Genomic DNA, 17,700 nt, shown 5'->3' with positions numbered 1-17,700 from the left:
CAACAATACCACATCCTATGGCCTTACAGCTGCACGGCCTCCCTCCAGCACGGCCTCTCTGGAGGAGGGGGAGGCCAGGGTGGTGAGCTCTCAGGCCTCCCTCATGCTACCTCCTATTAGTTATATGTCCCCTAGTGTCACCTCTCCCTCCACACTGTGGGCTCCGGGGAGCAGGATTCACATGGGGTTTGTTTGTCCTCCCTGCCGCCAGCAGACCCCAGGCACAGGTGTTCCCAGAGTAAAGGGCTCACTGTCTACTTCCTGGGTGAATCATTTTCCCCAAAAGCCCATGAGGTGAGTGCAGTGGTGGCTTCAGCTCACTGCCTAAGGACAGGCTCCAGGCTGCAGCAAAGGGAGGGCCCTGTGGACTCTGCTGAGGACCCACAGGAGCTCCCAGAGGCCAAGTGCAGGACAGAGATCAGAGAAGCAGCTGCTCAGAGAACTCTAGCCCTGCAGAGGCCCAAATATGGCTGCTATTATACAGAAGGTGAGGCCAAAACTGCTGGAGACATTGCACCTGAATCTCATTTTGCCCCTTGTAAAACATGGAAAACGATCTACCCTCATCTCCCCGGGTTGTTAGGAAAATCCACTACATGAAGATGTGCAGTCTTTGGCTGGGAGCAGGACACCAGCTGCCCAACAGCACAGGCTCAGGGCATGGCACTGTCCCCACTGTCCCCACTCTCCCCACCCCCAACCTGGAAGCTAGAGCCTGACTGCCCTGCCACTCCTGGATACAGGACAGAGGACCGGAACCGGGACCGTGGTCTCTCAGTAGAGGCTGGGAGAACAGCCATCTGTGGCCACGTGGATTGAGACCTTTCCTGCTCACTCTTCAAACTGGGGCATGGGCTGGGCGCCCACCAGAAGGACAACTGGAAGCGTGGCAGGTAAACCAGGCTGTGACCCTGCAGTGCCATTGCTGTCCTCATTTGAATTCTGGCTCCTCTGTTCCTCCATGGCCTCTCCACATGGTGCTCCACCCCAGTCTTCAGAAGCTTCTGCCCCAAGCTCAGGGAGCCGGTACTGAGGTGCAGGTAGGAGAAGGTGCAGCCTCTGCTGGGTGGAGGACATGTGCCCTGGGGATCCAGAGTCCAGAGTGACTGACACCAGCCCTGAGGATGCAATTTGTCCTCCCAGACCTGTTAACAGAGCCTGCAGAAGTTTACACAGAGCTGCTGAAGATTTTTATCTCCTCATTTTACAGGAAGGAGCTGGGGCCACACCAGAGTCACAAAGCTGGACTGGGAGCATGGCAGGGCCCAGCCATCCACAGCCTCCAGTTTCAGTACTCTGACAACCTGAAAGCTGAGCCTTCGGATCTTCTTGATTCCTGTTTTGATAAAGAGAGGGATGGGGTGGAAGGACCTGGCATAGAGATTGGACCAGCCCAGCATTGACAGAGCCAGGACCTGGGGTCAGGAACTGAGCTCAGCTCCAGGCTCATCTGATGTCCTCCTGACAGCCTGAGGACAGAGACCTTATCTCCATTCACAGGCATGGTGGGTGGCAGGGACTGGCCCCAGCTGACCACGGTTTTCCAAGTGCACAGCTGAGAATTCAGTCTTCCCTGCCGCCCTCCACTGCTGTCTTGTCTGGATCCCTTGGTCATCTATTCCCAGTACCAAAAACTCCTGTATCCTTGAAAATCCCTAGTACCATGAAGGAATGAAAATACCTAACAATGTGATGTATCATGTTTTATTTCCTAGACTAGTGACAAATGAAAGCTAAGTGTAGCAAGGGTGCAGGGACACAGACACATCTGTGGACTAGGTGTGAGCGTAAGTTGGGTTCTGTAGCAGGAAGAGCTGCAGACAAAACCCATCAGACACCGAGTTACAGAAGGAAGGGGTTTATTTGGCCGGGAGCATTGGCAAGACTCCTGTCTCAAGAGCCAACCTCCTCAAGTGGGCAATTCCTGTCCCTTTTAAGGGCTCACAACTCTAACGGGGGTCCATGTGAGAAGGTTGTGATTGATTGAGCAAGCAGAGGGTACGTGACTAGGGGGCTGCACGCACCGGTAATCAGAACGGAACAGAACAGGACAGGGATTTTTTACAATGCTTTTCCATACAATGTCTGGAATCTATAGATAACGTAACCACTTAGGTCAGGGGTCCATCTTTAACTACCAGGACCAGGGCATGGTGCTGGGCTGTCTGCCTATGGATTTCATTTCTGCCTTTTAGTTTTTACTTCTTCTTTCTTTGGAGGCAGAAGTTGGGCATAAGACAATATGAGGGGTGGTCTCCTGCCTTAGTTCAATGGTCTTTTGGCCAACATAGTGAACCACCATGCCTACTAAAACTACAAAAATTAGCCAGGTGTGGTGGTGCAGGCCTGTAGTACCAGCTACACAGAAGGCTGAGATGGGAGCATTGCTTGAACCTGGGAGACGGAGGTTGCAGTGAGCCGGGATCACACCACGGCACACCAACCTGAGCCACAGAGAGACTGTCTCAAAAAATAAACCACACAAAAGAAAGAAAAGAAAAAGAAAGAAAGAGAGGAAAGAAAAGAGAGGAAAGAAAAGGAAAGGAAAGAAAGAAAAAAAAGAAAGAAAGGAAGGAAGGAAAGAGAAAGCAGGAAGGAAGGAAGGAAAAGAAAAAGAGAAAGAAAAAGAAGAAAGAAAGAAAAGAAAGAATGAAAGAAAGAAAGAGAAGGAAGAAAGAAGGAAGGAAAGAAATGAGAAAGAAGGAAAGAAGAAAGAAAGAGAGAAAACAAGAGAACAGGAAGGACAGGTGCCCCTGGGAAGGGGAGAGGATCAGGACGCGCCTGGAAAGCGGACTCTGAACCTCAAGACCCTGTCTGTTCACAGCCAAGCGCGCGACCCTGGGAGGCATCAACTCCCCAGGCGCCTCCCTCAACTCATTCTCCCCGTTTCGGTGCCTGTCCTGGCGCAGACAGGACCCAGAAACAAACCACAGCCCGGGGCGCAGCCGCCAGGGCGAAGGTTACTTTCCGATACCTTCCCCTCCCCGCCCCACTTGGACGGGCTTGCAGAGCGTTACGTTGACAAGGCTTATTATTTATTTATTTTTTGTCACCAACCTGTGGCGGAATTTGCAGTTGCGTATTGGCTCTGATTCGCCCCGCCCCGAATGACGCCTGCCTGGGGGCTGTGAAAGTACAGCCGCGCCGCCCCAACTCATCCTGGACACAGAAATCAGCACGTGTCCCGCGAACCCCGCAATCTCTGTGCCCACAAAATACACGGACTGACGTCCGATCTACTTTAAGAGTTGAAACCTACGGGCCTGGGGGGCGAAGAGCGTTCCCTCCTGCCATGGGACAACTGAGACAGAGCGCCCCGGCCGCTTCGGGGGCCCGGAAAGGGCGCGGCCCAGGACCCAGGGAGGCGCGGGGAGCCAGGCCTGGGCTCCGTGTCCTCAAGACCCTTGTGCTCGTCGTTGCAGCCGCCAGAGTCCTGCTGTCGGTGAGTCCCCGCCGCGGTCCCTGGCTGGGGAAGAGCGCTCCTGGCGCCGGGAGCGGGCAGGGAGAGAGGGGGACACTATGGGGGTGCGTGGCCCGGGTCGCCTGCGGCCGGGCATGTCCGGGCAAGACGCACCAGTCGCCGGAGTCGGGGGAAGAGCAGGGTCCCCGGGCTGGGCAGGAGCGACCCGGGCCGCGAAGGAGCAGAGCGCGCGTTCCACTTGGTGTAAATTCCCGAATCCAGTGAGGGTGCGCGACAAGGTGGGAATTCCCGAGTAAGCCACGTGAAGCCACAGAGACGTCCTCGGACTTTGATTTTGTTTTCTTTCCTTACTTTCTTTTTCTTTCTTTCCCTTTTTCTCTTTCTTCCTTTCTTTCTTTCCCTCCCTTCCTTCCTCGATCAGTTCCTGCCTTAATTTCTTTTCCTTTTGCGCCTTCGAATGAATTCCTAAAGGTGCTCATTGCAGATCGCTTTGAACCCGCGACCAGTGAAGAACTCCCCTGTGGTCGCTGCGTCCCAGTGGTTCCGTTCCGCGCGCGGGAGCGGTTGCGGGCGCAGCTGGAGAGGACCCTTCCTCTCCTTAGCGGCTGCGCCCCTACGCGCGCGGGGCCGCTCATAGCCAATGCCGGTGTTTGGGGTTCCTTGGGAAAATGAGATTTAGGAGAAGGGAGTCTGTGGCACTTGGGGCCTGACCTGCTTGATAACAGCAGCTGCATTTTGGTCTGGCAAGAGCCTTTCTTGCCACCTCTCGGCAAGGATCTGTGATAATGGGGAAGGGACAAAGGGTCGGCTTTGTAGGGAACAGCACGGTGTGCTCAGCGACGGGAGAGATTGTGAATCGTCACACTTTACAGAGGAGGAGACCGTAGCTCAGCGAGGGGAAGTCTGTGGGCCGAGACCTAACTCAAGACTGTACAGAGGGGCAGGAAGGGAGAGGAGGAAGCGTGAAAGTAAGGTCAAGAGAATGCTGGTGTTGGCCTAAAGAATACCAGTGTGAAGCACTGGAGTTTTATGGGATATTGTTACACACCTCATGCTGAGTTCAGTGTTTCCACCCCACACCACTGTGTGTCCTGGGTATCACCTCTGAGTGGAGGGAGGGCGGAATCCTCTTGGTGAGGAAGGTGTACAGGGGCCTCGGCCTCCCCCTCCTGCTGTGGTTTCTGTGGGCCTAGGCTCCCACGGCATCTTGCTTCTCTGTGGGTGGTGGATCTTTGGTCTCTGGCTGCTTTTATGATTTTTCTTAGCACTGGTTTGCAGTGATTTGGTTTGTTTGCCCTGTTGTGTTTTTTTTTTCTATAAAGAATTTCTTGGATTTTTGGCTTTCGACTTTTATGTTCTTTCTACTTGGAAGATTTTTTCTGTAAAGAAAGCCACAACTGGGTTGTGTTGAATTTCTCTTATTTGTGGTTTTAGAGTTTATGTTCTCCTTGGAGATTTTTCTGTAAAGAAAGCCACGACAGCCGGGTCCGGTAGCTCATGCCTGTAATCTCAGCATTTTGGGAGGCGGAGGCGGGCAGATCACATGAGGTCAGGTGTTCAAGACCAGCCTGACCAACATGGTGAAACCCTGTCTCTACTAAAAATACAAAATTAGCCAGGTGGGCGCCTGTAATCCCAGCTACTTGGGAGGCTGAGGCAGGAGAATCACTTGAACCCGGGAGGCAGAGGTTGCAGTGAGCAGAGATGGTGCCATTGCACTCTAGCCTGGGAGACAAGAGCAAGACTCCAAAAAAAAAAAAAAAAAGAGGGAAGGAAGCCACAACAGAGTTGTGTTGAACAAGGAAGGAAGGAAGGAAGGAAGGAACGAAGGAAGGAAGCCACAACAGAGTTATGTTGAATTTCTTGGATTTGGGGTTTTAGAGTTAATGTTTTTTTGTTTGTTTGTTTGGTTTTGAGATGGAGTGTCGTCTTTGTCGCCCAGGCTGGAGTGCAGTGGCGCGATCTTGGCTCACTGCAATCTCTGCCTCCCGAGTTCACGCCATTCTCCTGGCTCAGCCTCCCGAGTAGCTGGGACTACAGGAGCCCGCCACCATGCCCGGCTAATTTTTTGTATTTTTAGTAGAGACGGGGTTTCACCGTGTTAGCCAGGATGGTCTCGATCTCCTGACCTCGTGATCCGCCCGCCTCGGCCTCCCAAAGCGCTGAGATTACAGGCGTGAGCCACCGTGCCCGGCCGAGTTTATGTTCTGCTTGGAAGATTTTCAGCCATTATTTCTTCAAATACTCTGTCTGTCTCTTCTGGTGACCGTGGTCTTAATACATTTACGTTAGAATGTTAGATTTTGTATCAGAGTTAACTTAGTATCTATTCTTTTTTTTGCCCCATCATTTTCTGTGCTTCACTTTGAGTAGTTCCCAGTGAGGGCTCTTCAAGTTCATTGATCTGATTCTGCAGAATGTAACCTGCTGTTAATCTCATCTACTGTATATCAGATTTTTTTTTTTTTTTTGAACTTTAGAAGTTCTCTTTTGGCTTTTTTAGTATCTTTCATTTATTTCCTGATCTTCTATGTGTTTTTCTTTTTTGAGACAGGGTCTTACTCTGTCACCCAGGCTGGAGTGCAGTGGCACAGTCAGAGCTCACTGCAGCCTCAACCTCTTGAGCTCAAGTGATCCTCCCACCTCGGCCTCCCAAGTACCTGGGACCACAGGCGCTTGCCACCATGCCTGGCTAATTTTTGTATTTTTAGTAGAGACCGGGTTTCACCATGTTGCCCAGGCTGGTCTCAAACTCCTGCGCTCAAGGAATCCTCCCACGTTGTCCTCCCAAAGTGTTGGGATTATGGGCCTGGGCCACCATGCCCAGCCTGTGAGTTTGGGTATGTGTGTTTTGTTTTTCTCTTTTTTAAATATCCTTGAGTATATTTGTAAGCTTTAGATGACCTGTTTTAAGGTCTTTAATGTATCAACACCATTATATCTGTTATCATGCCACTGTTTCTGTTGACTGCATTTTTTTTTTTCCTGCCTGTGGGGACATTTTTGGTTTTTTTCCATGCATAGTAATTTTTTATTGCATGGCATTGTGAATTTTGCTTTCTTAGGTACTGAACATCATTGCGTTCTTTCAAAGTCTATTGAGTATTACTCTGGTCACAATTAGAAAACTGAGGATCAGTTTGCTCCTCTGATACTAGCTTTTAACTACATATAACCATATGTAGTTAACCTTGTGTTCAGTTTCCTTATTCAGAGGCTCATTTAGTTAACTACTAAGGGTATAGTGGTCAACTTCTGATGGTAACTAGCCAGCACCCCTGGCATGTGGTCTGTCCACTGTGGGAAGGGGAACAGGAACATGCAGATCTCTTAGCCCTGCATGGGCCGCAATCTAATCTTCCCTTCCCTGGGTGGCTTCTTCTCAGGCACCCACAGTCCGTCTCAGCAGACACTGGACATGTCCTCTGCAAGGAGCAGCTGCTTCTCCCAATCTCTGCCCTGCACTTGGCCCCTGGAAGCTCCTGCCTGTGGTTCTCAACAGAGTCTACAGAGCTCTACAGGGTCCTCTGCCCCTGCTGCAGCTGGAGGCTGTCCTTATGCAGTGAGCTAAGGCCACAGCTAGTCTCACTGTCTGTGCTTGGCGGCGGGGGTAGGAGTGGTTCATTTATCAGGTAGACGAGGAGCCCTTTACTCTGGGAAAATCTGTGCCTGAGTTGGGGAAGGACAAATGAGCCCTGTGTGAATACTGCTCCCTGGAGCCCACAGTCCGGTGGAGCAGATGACAGCAGGGACCTCAATAACTATCAGGAAGCATGAGGTCCCACCACTGTCACCTCCCCTACCTCCAGATTGGCTGTGCTGGCTCCAGAGATGTCATCCCTCCATATTTGACTGACAGAAGGAGGCTGTGCAGTCCCAAGGCTGCAGGTCATGGTAGTGTGGCCGGGATAATATGGTTTGCTTAAAATCAACATTGCGGGTAATGATCATAGTAATCAGAGCATGTGTTTAAGTTCTGTGTTCTAAGCACTTTCCACACATATTAACACTTTCAGTTCACACAACAACCTATGTAGGAACTGTGATTATCCAGGGCAGTTTTAAGGATGTGGGTGACTCAGAGAAGAAAGAGGAGGTTACTCGGGTTAATTTTTGATGAGAAATATTAGCAGGCATTAGGCTCAAACTTGGTATAAAGCAAGGAGCCTCTGTCACAGGTGGGTGAGTCACAAGACAGGGAAGCCCCGCCAATGACTCATGTCCGGGAGGAGGCAGGGTTCCTAGAATTCAATGGGTCAAGAACTGAATAAGCCAAACCGCTGGCCTCCCTTCTTCTTGTTTTCCTTCTCTCTCTTAACTATGCCCATGGACACCCCCATGAGCCCATTTCTGTGGCCCAACACAATCACACATCTCTGGCCACATGCCCATTCTCCCTCAATCAGAGAGGCCCACGGATGGCACAGCCTTGTCCTGCACAGCAGAAAGAGTGAATGGTGATGAATGGATCTATATTATTTCAACTCTCCTACCTTTTGTAATCATATTACAACATTAATTCAGCAGTACCTCTCTTGTTTTTACTCCCCTCCCTCATTACACTGGCTTCCTGTCTGTCTGGGATTCTGTCTGCATGAACTCTTTCCTTTATGTCCACTACTGTCCCTACCACCGATGGCATTTGTCGCTTCTGCCTGAGCAGCCCCTCCAGACTCTTCACAAGTTCGTGGACTTTGGGGTTAATGATGGCTGTGCCTCAGCTCTTGTGAATGGAAACTGTGCTAAGGAAAGGAAGGGCCATGTCGTGTTCCCGATATGCCATGGCTCCTTGCATATGTGGTCACCAGGCGCCTACATGTCTTCCATGAGTGAATGAATGGGTAATGTGGATTCTAGGAAGCTGCACTAATGCAGATGTTGTGTCCTCAACCTGCTCATAGAGAGCGTTAAACGTGAGAGGTGGGGAGTGTGGCAGGCAGGCCAAGGACAGAACACAGGATCTGAATAGAGTGTGGAGGATCACGCACATCCAGAGTCACCAAGGCCATTGTCAAGTTTTCACTGGGGACGTTCCCCATCAGATCCACCCTTTAGAGATCATTGTTCACCCAGTGGAGAGTGGATTAGGTGGGTGACCTCAAGTGTGGCCTGGGCAGCATTTGGGATGGGTCCTAGTGGTTAGGGTGAGGGTCAGGTTGCATTATCGTGAAGAAGGCAAGTGGCAGCTGAGGCGGATCTCAGAGAAATGATGATAATGCAGGCCAGTGATGCAATGGGTTTGGTAAGAAGAGGAAAGAGGTTCGTGGCGGATTCTAGTGCTTCTAATCTGATACTTGGGTGAGGTCATTACCAAATAAGGAGTAAATGGGCATAAATGGCTTTAAGAATTAGGAACCTGAGGCCAGGCGCGATGGCTCAAGCCTGTAATCCCAGCACTTTGGGAGGCCGAGACGGGTGGATCACGAGGTCAGGAGATCGAGACCATCCTGGCTAACATGGTGAAACCCCGTCTCTACTAAAAAATACAAAAAACTAGCCGGGCAAGGTGGTGGGCTCCTGTAGTCCCAGCTACTCGGGAGGCTGAGGCAGGAGAATGGCGTAAACCCGGGAGGCGGAGCTTGCAGTGAGCTGAGATCCGGCCACTGCGCTCCAGCCTGGGCGACAGAGCGAGACTCCGTCTCAAAAAAAAAAAAAAAAAAAAAAAAGAATTAGGAACCTGAATGTGCTATTGGAGACCGTATGGACACATCACTGCTCACAGACCTGCAGTACACAAAATGCTAAAAGATTTCAATCTGAATAGAGGAAATGAAATGGAAACATGGATTATTTATTTATTTATTTATTTATTTATTTCTGAGACAGTTTCACTGTTGTTGCCCAGGCTGGAGTGCAATGGCGCAATCTTGGCTCACTGCAACCTCTGCCTCCTGAGTTCAAGCGATTCCCCTGCCTCAGCCTCCTGAGCAGCTGGGATTACAGGCACTTGCCACCACACCCAGCTAATTTTTGTATTTTTAGTAGAGACGGGGTTTCACCATATTGGCCAGGCCCGTCTCAAACTCCTGACCGCAGGTGATCCACCACCTTGGCCTCCCAGAGTGCTGGGATTACAGGTATGAGCCACCTCGCCCAGCTAGAAACATGGATCTTAAGGAAAGAAAGAAGATCATCAGCAATAGAAATATAAATGCACCTATAAAGAATGATTATTTCCTGTTACTTTCTTGAAAATATCAAATAATGTAACACTTTGTAGGGTTTGTAACATATGTACATGCCTGAGACAACTATAGCAGAAAGAATCAGTAGTGGAGGTGAATGAATCTGTATTATTTCAAGTCTCCTACATTTTATGATATTATCATATTAATTCTGTGATACAACTCAGTAATAAAAAGGAACAGAGTACTGATGCACATGAAAATATGACTGAATTTCAAAATAATTATGCTGAAAGAAACCAGACAGAAAAGCATATATAGTATCTGATTCTACCTATGATATTTATAGCCAGAAATGGTTTAATTAAAAAAGAAGAAGGACCTTAAATCTACAAGCAAAGTTTACAAATATAGGAATTAGAAAAAGAATGAACCAAACCCAGAGTTAGCATTATAAAGGAAATAATTATTAGAAGAAAAATAAATAAAACAGATAATAGAAAAACAGTAGAGGCCGGACGTGGTGGCTCGTGCCTATAATCCCAGCACTTTGCGAGGCCAAGACAGGAGGATCGCTCGAAGCCAGGAGTTTGAGACCAAACTCTGTCTCTACAAAAAATACAAAAACCAGCCTGGCCTGGTGGAGCACACTTGTGATCCCAGTTACTAGGGAAGCTGAGGTGGGAGGATCACTTGAGCCCCAGAGACGTAGGTTGCAGTGAGTCAAGATCACATCACTGCACTCTAGCCTGGGTGACAGAGTGAGACACTGTCTCAAAGAAAGAAAGAAAAAGAAAAAAAGAAAAACCATAGAGAGAATCCACAAAACAAACATTGATTCTTCAAAACTATTAATTAAGCTGACAGAATTCACTAGTGAATTCTAACCAGCTTAATTAATTTTAATGAAGAGCTAATACCACTACTTCTCAAACTCTTTCAAAAACTTGAAGAGAAGGGAACCTTTCTTTTTTTTTTTTTTTTTGGTACGGAGTCTCGCTCTGTTGCCCAGGCTGGAGTGCAGTGGCCGGATCTCAGCTCACTGCAAGCTCCGCCTCCCGGGTTCACGCTGTTCTCCTGCCTCAGCCTCCCGAGTAGCTGGGACTACAGGCGCCCGCCACCTCGCCTGGCTAGTTTTTTGTATTTTTTAGTAGAGACGGGGTTTCACCGTGTTAGCCAGGATGGTCTCGATCTCCTGACCTCGTGATCCGCCCGTCTCGGCCTCCCAAAGTGCTGGGATTACAGGCTTGAGCCACCGCGCCCGGTCGGGAACCTTTCTTGACTCTTTCTGTGAGGCCAGCATTGCTCTGATACCCAAGCAGATAAAGATACTACAAGAAAATAAAGCTACATCCCAATATCCCTAATGGATGCAAAAATCTTTAACAAAATACTATCAGAGATAATTCGACAGTACCTTAAATGGATTATACACCATGACCAAGTTGGATTTATTTCCGGAATGCAGGAATGTTTCAAGAAATGAAAATTGAACAATGTAATACGTTGCATTAATAGAATGAAGGGGGAAAAAGACACATGATCATCTCAATTGATACAGGGAAAACCTTTGATAAAATTCAAAGCCCTCTCATGATGAAAACACTCAGCAAACTAAGAATAGAAGAAAACTCCCACTACATCATAAAAGCCATGTAAGAAAACCTCACAGCTAACATCATACTCAGTGTGAAAGACGGAAAGCTTTTCCTTTAAGATTAAAAACAACACAAGGATACCCACCCACCTTTGCCATTCAGCATAGTACTGGAAGTTCTAGCCAAAACAATTAGGCAAGAAAAAGAAATAAAAGCATCTGAACTATAAAGGAAAAAGTAAAATCTGCGTTTTCAAATAATATGATCTTACTGGTAGAAAATCACAAAAGTTCACAAAAATTAAACTGCCAAAAATAAAATCATATCAAATTTTTAAAGTTTTGAAATTTATTGTTGTTCAGTCAGAGACAGGACAGATTGCAATCTGGGAGATTTCAAACCAAGTGGTAAGAAACTTGCCTTACAGTAGGTATAGGACACTGTATAAAGGAGGATGTATTTTGACAATTTCATGATTGACTATTATGAATTTACATTCTTTTAAAAGGCAATCAGAGCTGTTTAAGCTGATTTTTCTATCACTGCTTGATTTAATTTCACTGAACCACATTACATCATGACGAAGGTGTAAAACTTACATTTTGTGGGTTTTTTTCATGATTACAGTTAATGTTTCAGGGATATCAGGATGTCTTAAGTTTTGGCTACATGGTTATGGGTGATTGCCATGGGGTATATCTAAACTGTGTTTTTAATTTTTCTTTAATGATACTAAAATGAGTTCATCAAAGAAGCGGAATACAAAATCAACTGGAAAAGTCAATTGCATTTCTATACACTACCAATGAACAATTAAAAAAAAGAAATTAGGAAAAAATCCATTTACAATAGTATCAAAAATAATAAAATAGGAGTAAACTCACCAAGGAGGTGGAAGACTTGTGCAATGAAAACTATAAAACATTACTGAAAGTAATTAAAGAATACAAAAATAAATGGAAAGATATGCTATAAATATGGGCTATAAAATAAGTCTAAGTAAAGTCTCTTTTAAAAAAGAGAACTCATATAATGTATGTTCTCTGATCTCAATGAAATTCAATTGGAAATAGATAAGAATGTCTATAAAGACCTCCAAATTTGGATGCTAAGCAACACACTTATAAATAATCCATGGTTCAAAGGAGAAATTAAAAAGTAATTCAAAAATATTTCAAAATAAATGATAATGAAAACTTAACTTATCAAAACTTGTGGGGAAGCTATTAATATGTTTCTCTTTTTTTTTTTTTTTTTGAGATGGAGTCTCGTTCTGTTGCCCAGGCTAGAGTGCAGTGGTGTGATCTCGGCTCATTATAACCTCTGCCTCCCAGGTTCAAGGGATCCTCCTGCCTCAGCCTCCTGAGTAGCTGGGATTACAGGCACGCACCAGCACACCCAGCTAATTTTGATATTTTTAGTAGAGACGGGGTTTCACCATGTTGGTCAGGCTGGTCTTGAACTTCTGACCTCATCACCCGCCCGCCTTGGCCTCCCAAAGTGCTGGGATTACAGGTGTGTGTCACCACGCCCGGCCACTAATATGGTTCTTAGAGTAAAATGTGTAGCTTTCAATGGTTCTGTTAAAAGAATAGGAGTTAAGGGAAATGGAGAATGGCCCTTAATGATATAGAGTTTCTTTTGGGGGTGATGAAAATGTCCTAAAATTGATTATAGTGATGGTGGCATAACTCTATGAGTATATTAAAAACCATTAAGCTATGCACTTTAAATGAGTGAATTATGTGAATATAATTGTTAATTATGTGAATTAGACCTCACCAAAGCTATTAAGAAAAAAAGCACTGAATAAAATCCATGACCTGAAGAACCCCATTAATAAATTATAAAATGTAAGTGTAAATTAAAACCAAGGGAAATAACAAGGAGCGTTAAAAATCAATGTAATTGAATATAAACAATAAAAAGAATCAAACTGAATCAAAAGTTTGTTCTCTAAGACTATCAACAAAATTAATAACCTTCTAACTAGACTAACAGGAAAAAAGAGAACACAAAGTACCAGTGTTAATCAGGAGTTAATGGTTTATTATTAAAAACTATGCACCATTAAAAGGATAATAAAGAGATCTTATCAATAACTTTAGGCTAATAAATACATTTGATAACGTGGGTGAAATGGACAAAATCTTTCTTTTTTTTTTGTAACGGGATCTCACTCTATCTTCCAGACTGGAGTGCAGTGGCACGATCTCGACTCACTACAACCTCTGCCTCCTGAGTTCAAGCAATTCTCCTGTCTCAACCTCCTAAGTAGCTGGGACTACAGGCATGTGCCACTATGCCCAGCTAATTTTTTTGTATTTTTAGTAGAGACACGGTTTGTCCATGTTGGTCAGGCTGGTCTTGAACTCCTGACTTCAAATGATCCACCCGCCTTGGCCTCCCAAAGTGCTGAGATTACAGGCCTGAGCCACTGCGCCCAGCCGAAATGGAAGATGATTGAAAACATATGTCCACAAAAAAAACTTGTAAAAGAATATTCTATGGCAGTCTTAATTTTGATAGCCAAAAGCTGAAAATGGCTCAGAGATCTATCAGCAGAAAAATAGATAAGCACATGGCATAATCGGGGCATACGTATACAATGAAATTTGTTTATCAACAAAAAAAGCAACACTACTCATACATAGAATGACAGATGAATCTGAAAACATTAAGCTGAGTTTAAAAAGGCTCACAAAGGCAGGGCTCGGTGGCTCACACCTGTAATCCCAGCACTTTGGGAGGCCAAGGCGGGTGGATCACGAGGTCAGAAGATCGAGACCATCCTGGCTAACACGGTGAAACCACGTCTCTACTAAAAATACAAAAAATTAACCGGGCGTGGTGGTGGGCGCCTGTAGTCCCAGCTACTCGGGAGGCTGAGGCAGGAGAATGGCATGAACCCAGGAGGCGGAGCTTGCAGTGAGGTGAGATCGCGGCACTGCACTCCAGCCTGGGTGACACAGCAAGATTCGGTCAAAAAAAAAAAAAAAAGGCTCATGAAGATGAGTATATGTATTCAAGATTTTGGAACTGGCAATACTGATTGATCGTGGAAAAACTAATCACTTCTTCGAGCGGTGTTGCCAATTAGGATTACCTGAGAAGGGGCTATAGGGATTTTCTGTGGTTATCCTCATGTTGTATGATTTTAAATGAAGGATTTGGGTTATACATGTGTATGAATTTATCAAAACTTACTGAATGGTACACTTGAGAATTATGCATTTTGGCCGTGCGTGGTGGCTCACGCCTGTAAGCACTTTGGAAGGCCTCAATCACTTGAGGTTAGGAGTTCAAGACCAGTCTGGCCAACATGGTGAAACCCCATCTCTACTAAAGATACAAAAAAATTAGCCAGGCATAGTGGTGTGTGCCTGTAATCCCAGTTACTTGGGAGGCTGAGGCAGGAGGATAACTTGAACCTGGGAGGCGGAGGCTGCAGTGAGCTGAGATCATGCCACTGTACTCCGGTCTGGGTTACAGAGTGAGACTCTGTCTAAATTGTCTAAATATATATATATAAACAGTCTAAATTATATATTTTATATGTGTATATAATATATACGCATTTTGCTGTTGTGGGTATTCATTGCACAAATCTGTAAACTTTATTGAGTGCTTGAAAATTTTCATAATAAAATGTCAAAGGAGAGAACCTATCAGAAGGAGAGCCAGGGAAGACAAGAGAGAATAGGAATGTGACGGCAGAGAAAGGGGACATAGATGTCTGAAGCCGGGGGGGCCCAGCCAGAGGAAGGGACAATTTGAGGGACACATGTTAGCTTTGCTGTCACTAAATACTGGACAGGCTTTTATGGAAGAGGGCTGCATTTTGTCTTGCTTAAATTCAGGCAGTTGAACTGAGCTCAACAAAATGTTTTCATTTTGACTTTTATAGTCTAAATTTCACTTTTTATCTTAAAACACTCTCAAAATTACAGGAAATTTGCAAAAACTACACAAATACTTTTCGCTGAACCATCTGAAAACTCGGTGTTGACTTCATGCACATCATTCCTCAACACTTTGGTGCATACTTTGTACAAATAAGAACATTCTCCCCCATAACCATGACATAGCATTCAAAATGAGAGCATTAACATCAACACATTACTACAACTAATCCTCAGACCTTATTCAAATTTCTCCAATATAGTGGGCACAGTGGCTCATGCCTGTAATCCCAGCACTTTGGGAAGTCGAGGTGGGAGGATCACTTGAGGTCAGGAGTTCAAGACGAGCCTAGACAACATGGTGAAACCCCATCTTTACCAAAAATGTGAAACATTAGCCAGGTGCAGTGGCACATAGCTGTAATCCCAGCTACTCGGGAGGCTGAGGCAGGAGAATCGCTTGAACCCAGGAGGCGGAGGTTGCAGTGAGCCAAGATCATGCCATTGCACTCCAGTCTGGGTGACAGAGCGAGATGCCATCTAAAAAAATAAAAAACAAAAAACAAAAAACAGAAAAAACACACCACCACCACCACCACCAAATTTCTCCAATAGCTCTTATGTCATTTATAGCACAGAGATCCTCTCCTGAATAGCTGTACTGTTGTTTTCTCTTGTCTGTGACTCTTTGGTATTTAGTGGGGCATTGACAGGATATTTTGGAGACAGCTTATCAGGTACCTGTTTTTAAAAGCTATTTATTTGTGATAAAATTACTACACATATTTAGTAAAATTTACCATCATAACTATTTTAAATGTACAGTTCAGCTGTGTTAACATTCACATTGTTGTGTAACCAATCTCCAGAACACTTTTTGTCTTGCAGAAGTGAAATCCTGTACCCATTAAACAGCTTCTAGTTCTCCCCTTTACCCAGCCTCTGACAACTACCGTGCTTTCTGTTTTTATGAATTTAACTACTCTAAGTACCTCATATAATTGGAATCATACAGTATTTGCATTTTTTTTTTTTTTTTTAGACAGTCTTGCTCTGTCACACATACTAGAGTGCAGTGGTGTGATTGCCACTCACTGCAACCTCTACCTCCTGGGTTCAGATGATTCTCCTGCCTCAGCCTCCCGAGTAGCTGGGATTACAGGCGCCCACCACCACACCTGGCTAATTTTTGTATTTTAAGTAGAGACAGTGTTTCACCATGTTGGCCAGGATGGTCCTGAACTCCTGATCTCGGGTAATCCACCTGCCTCGGCTTCCCAAAGTGCTGGGATTACAGGTGTGAGCCACCGCGCCCAGGCAGTATTCATCATTTCTGACTGGTTTATTTCATGTAGCGTAATATCCTTAAGGTTCACCCATGTTGCAGCATTTGTCAGCATTTCCTTTTTCTAAGGTGAATAAGATTCCATTGTATGCATGTACCACGTTTTATTTATCCATTCATATGACGGAGACAGATTGCTTCCCTCTTTCGGCTGTTGTGAATAATACTGCTATAAACATGAGTGTACCAATATCTGTTTGAAACTCTACTTTTTTAAAGAAAAAAATGAACGATTCATTACATAAAATTATGCTTGCCAGAATACAGAAAAATTATTTCTTTTACCTTTACATATTTATGACAAGTACCAAGCAAAGTATAAGAACTGGAAGAACTCATTACAAATTACCAAAAAGTATTTATTTGGTGAAATTATTCAAGTCATGAATGCTAAGTAAATTAATGCACTTCAAAATACATGAAGTGTAAAACAAGCATAGAAACAGTGATCTCGGCCAGGCGAGGTAACTCAAGCCTGTAATCCCAGCACTTCTGGAGGCAGAGGTGGGTGGATCACTTGAGGTCAGGAGTTTGAGACCAGCCTGGCCAACATGGCGAAACCCCACCTCTACTAAAATACAAAAATTAGTCAGGCATGGTGGTGGGCGCCTGTAATCTCAGCTACTTGAGAGGCTGAAGCAAGAGAATTGCTTGAACCTGGGAGGCGGAGGTTGCAGTGAGCCCCGATCATGCCACTACACTCCAGCTTGGGCCACAGAGCAAGACTCCTCAAAAAAAAAAAAGGTAAACAGTGGTCTTAAATGATGATTCCCTTCACAAAACTAACCAACAAAGAAGAAGCACAAGAAAGTTTGTCAGGTTAGGCAGAAAAGAACAAATCAAATATATTGTTGGGTGGGATTGAACAAAAACCAACATCTAGGCAACTAGGATTCCAAAAAGAAAAAAAAAACCTAAATGAGTAATTAGGACTCAAAACAGAATAAGGATATTCCAATACTCTATATTGTTTTTCTACTAATAACAGAAAGAAGGATTTGGGCTGGGCACGGTGGCTCATGCCTGTAATCCCAGCACTTTGGGAGGCCGAGGTGGGCTGATCACTTGAGGTCGGGAGTTTGAGACCAACCTGGCCAACATGGTAAAGCCCTGTATCTACTAAAAATACAATAATTAGCTGGGCATGGTGGTGCATGCCTGTAATCCCAACTACTCGGGAGGCTGAGGCAGGAGAATTGCTTAAACCTGGGAGGCGGAGGTTGCAGTGAGCTGAGATCACGCCACTGCACTCCAGCCTGGGCGACAAGAGGGAAACTCAGTCTCTAAATAAATAAACAAACAAATAAAT

The 17,700-nt window shown here is 45.4% G+C and overlaps 1 protein-coding gene and 1 long non-coding RNA gene across 12 annotated transcripts in view; one reads left to right on the top strand and one right to left on the bottom strand.

The window, feature by feature from the left end:
• LOC144330748 (uncharacterized) overlaps nt 1-17,700 on the bottom strand; it is a 37,263-nt gene that overhangs the window by 14,776 nt on the left and 4,787 nt on the right. The window lies entirely within an intron of this gene.
• TNFRSF10B (TNF receptor superfamily member 10b) overlaps nt 3,157-17,700 on the top strand; it is a 50,334-nt gene continuing 35,790 nt past the window's right edge. For all 11 annotated transcript variants that reach the window (XM_015144973.3, XM_077943233.1, XM_015144972.3 and 8 more), the window contains exon 1: nt 3,157-3,442. In XM_015144973.3, coding sequence (XP_015000459.3) covers nt 3,293-3,442 — 150 coding nt within the window. In that variant the 5' untranslated portion in view covers nt 3,157-3,292. The remainder of the gene's footprint in view (nt 3,443-17,700) is intronic.

The sequence above is a fragment of the Macaca mulatta genome, chromosome 8 (genome assembly GCF_049350105.2).
Source record: "Macaca mulatta isolate MMU2019108-1 chromosome 8, T2T-MMU8v2.0, whole genome shotgun sequence".
NCBI lineage: Eukaryota > Metazoa > Chordata > Mammalia > Primates > Cercopithecidae > Macaca > Macaca mulatta.
This window is presented reverse-complemented; position numbering and strand designations above follow the sequence as displayed.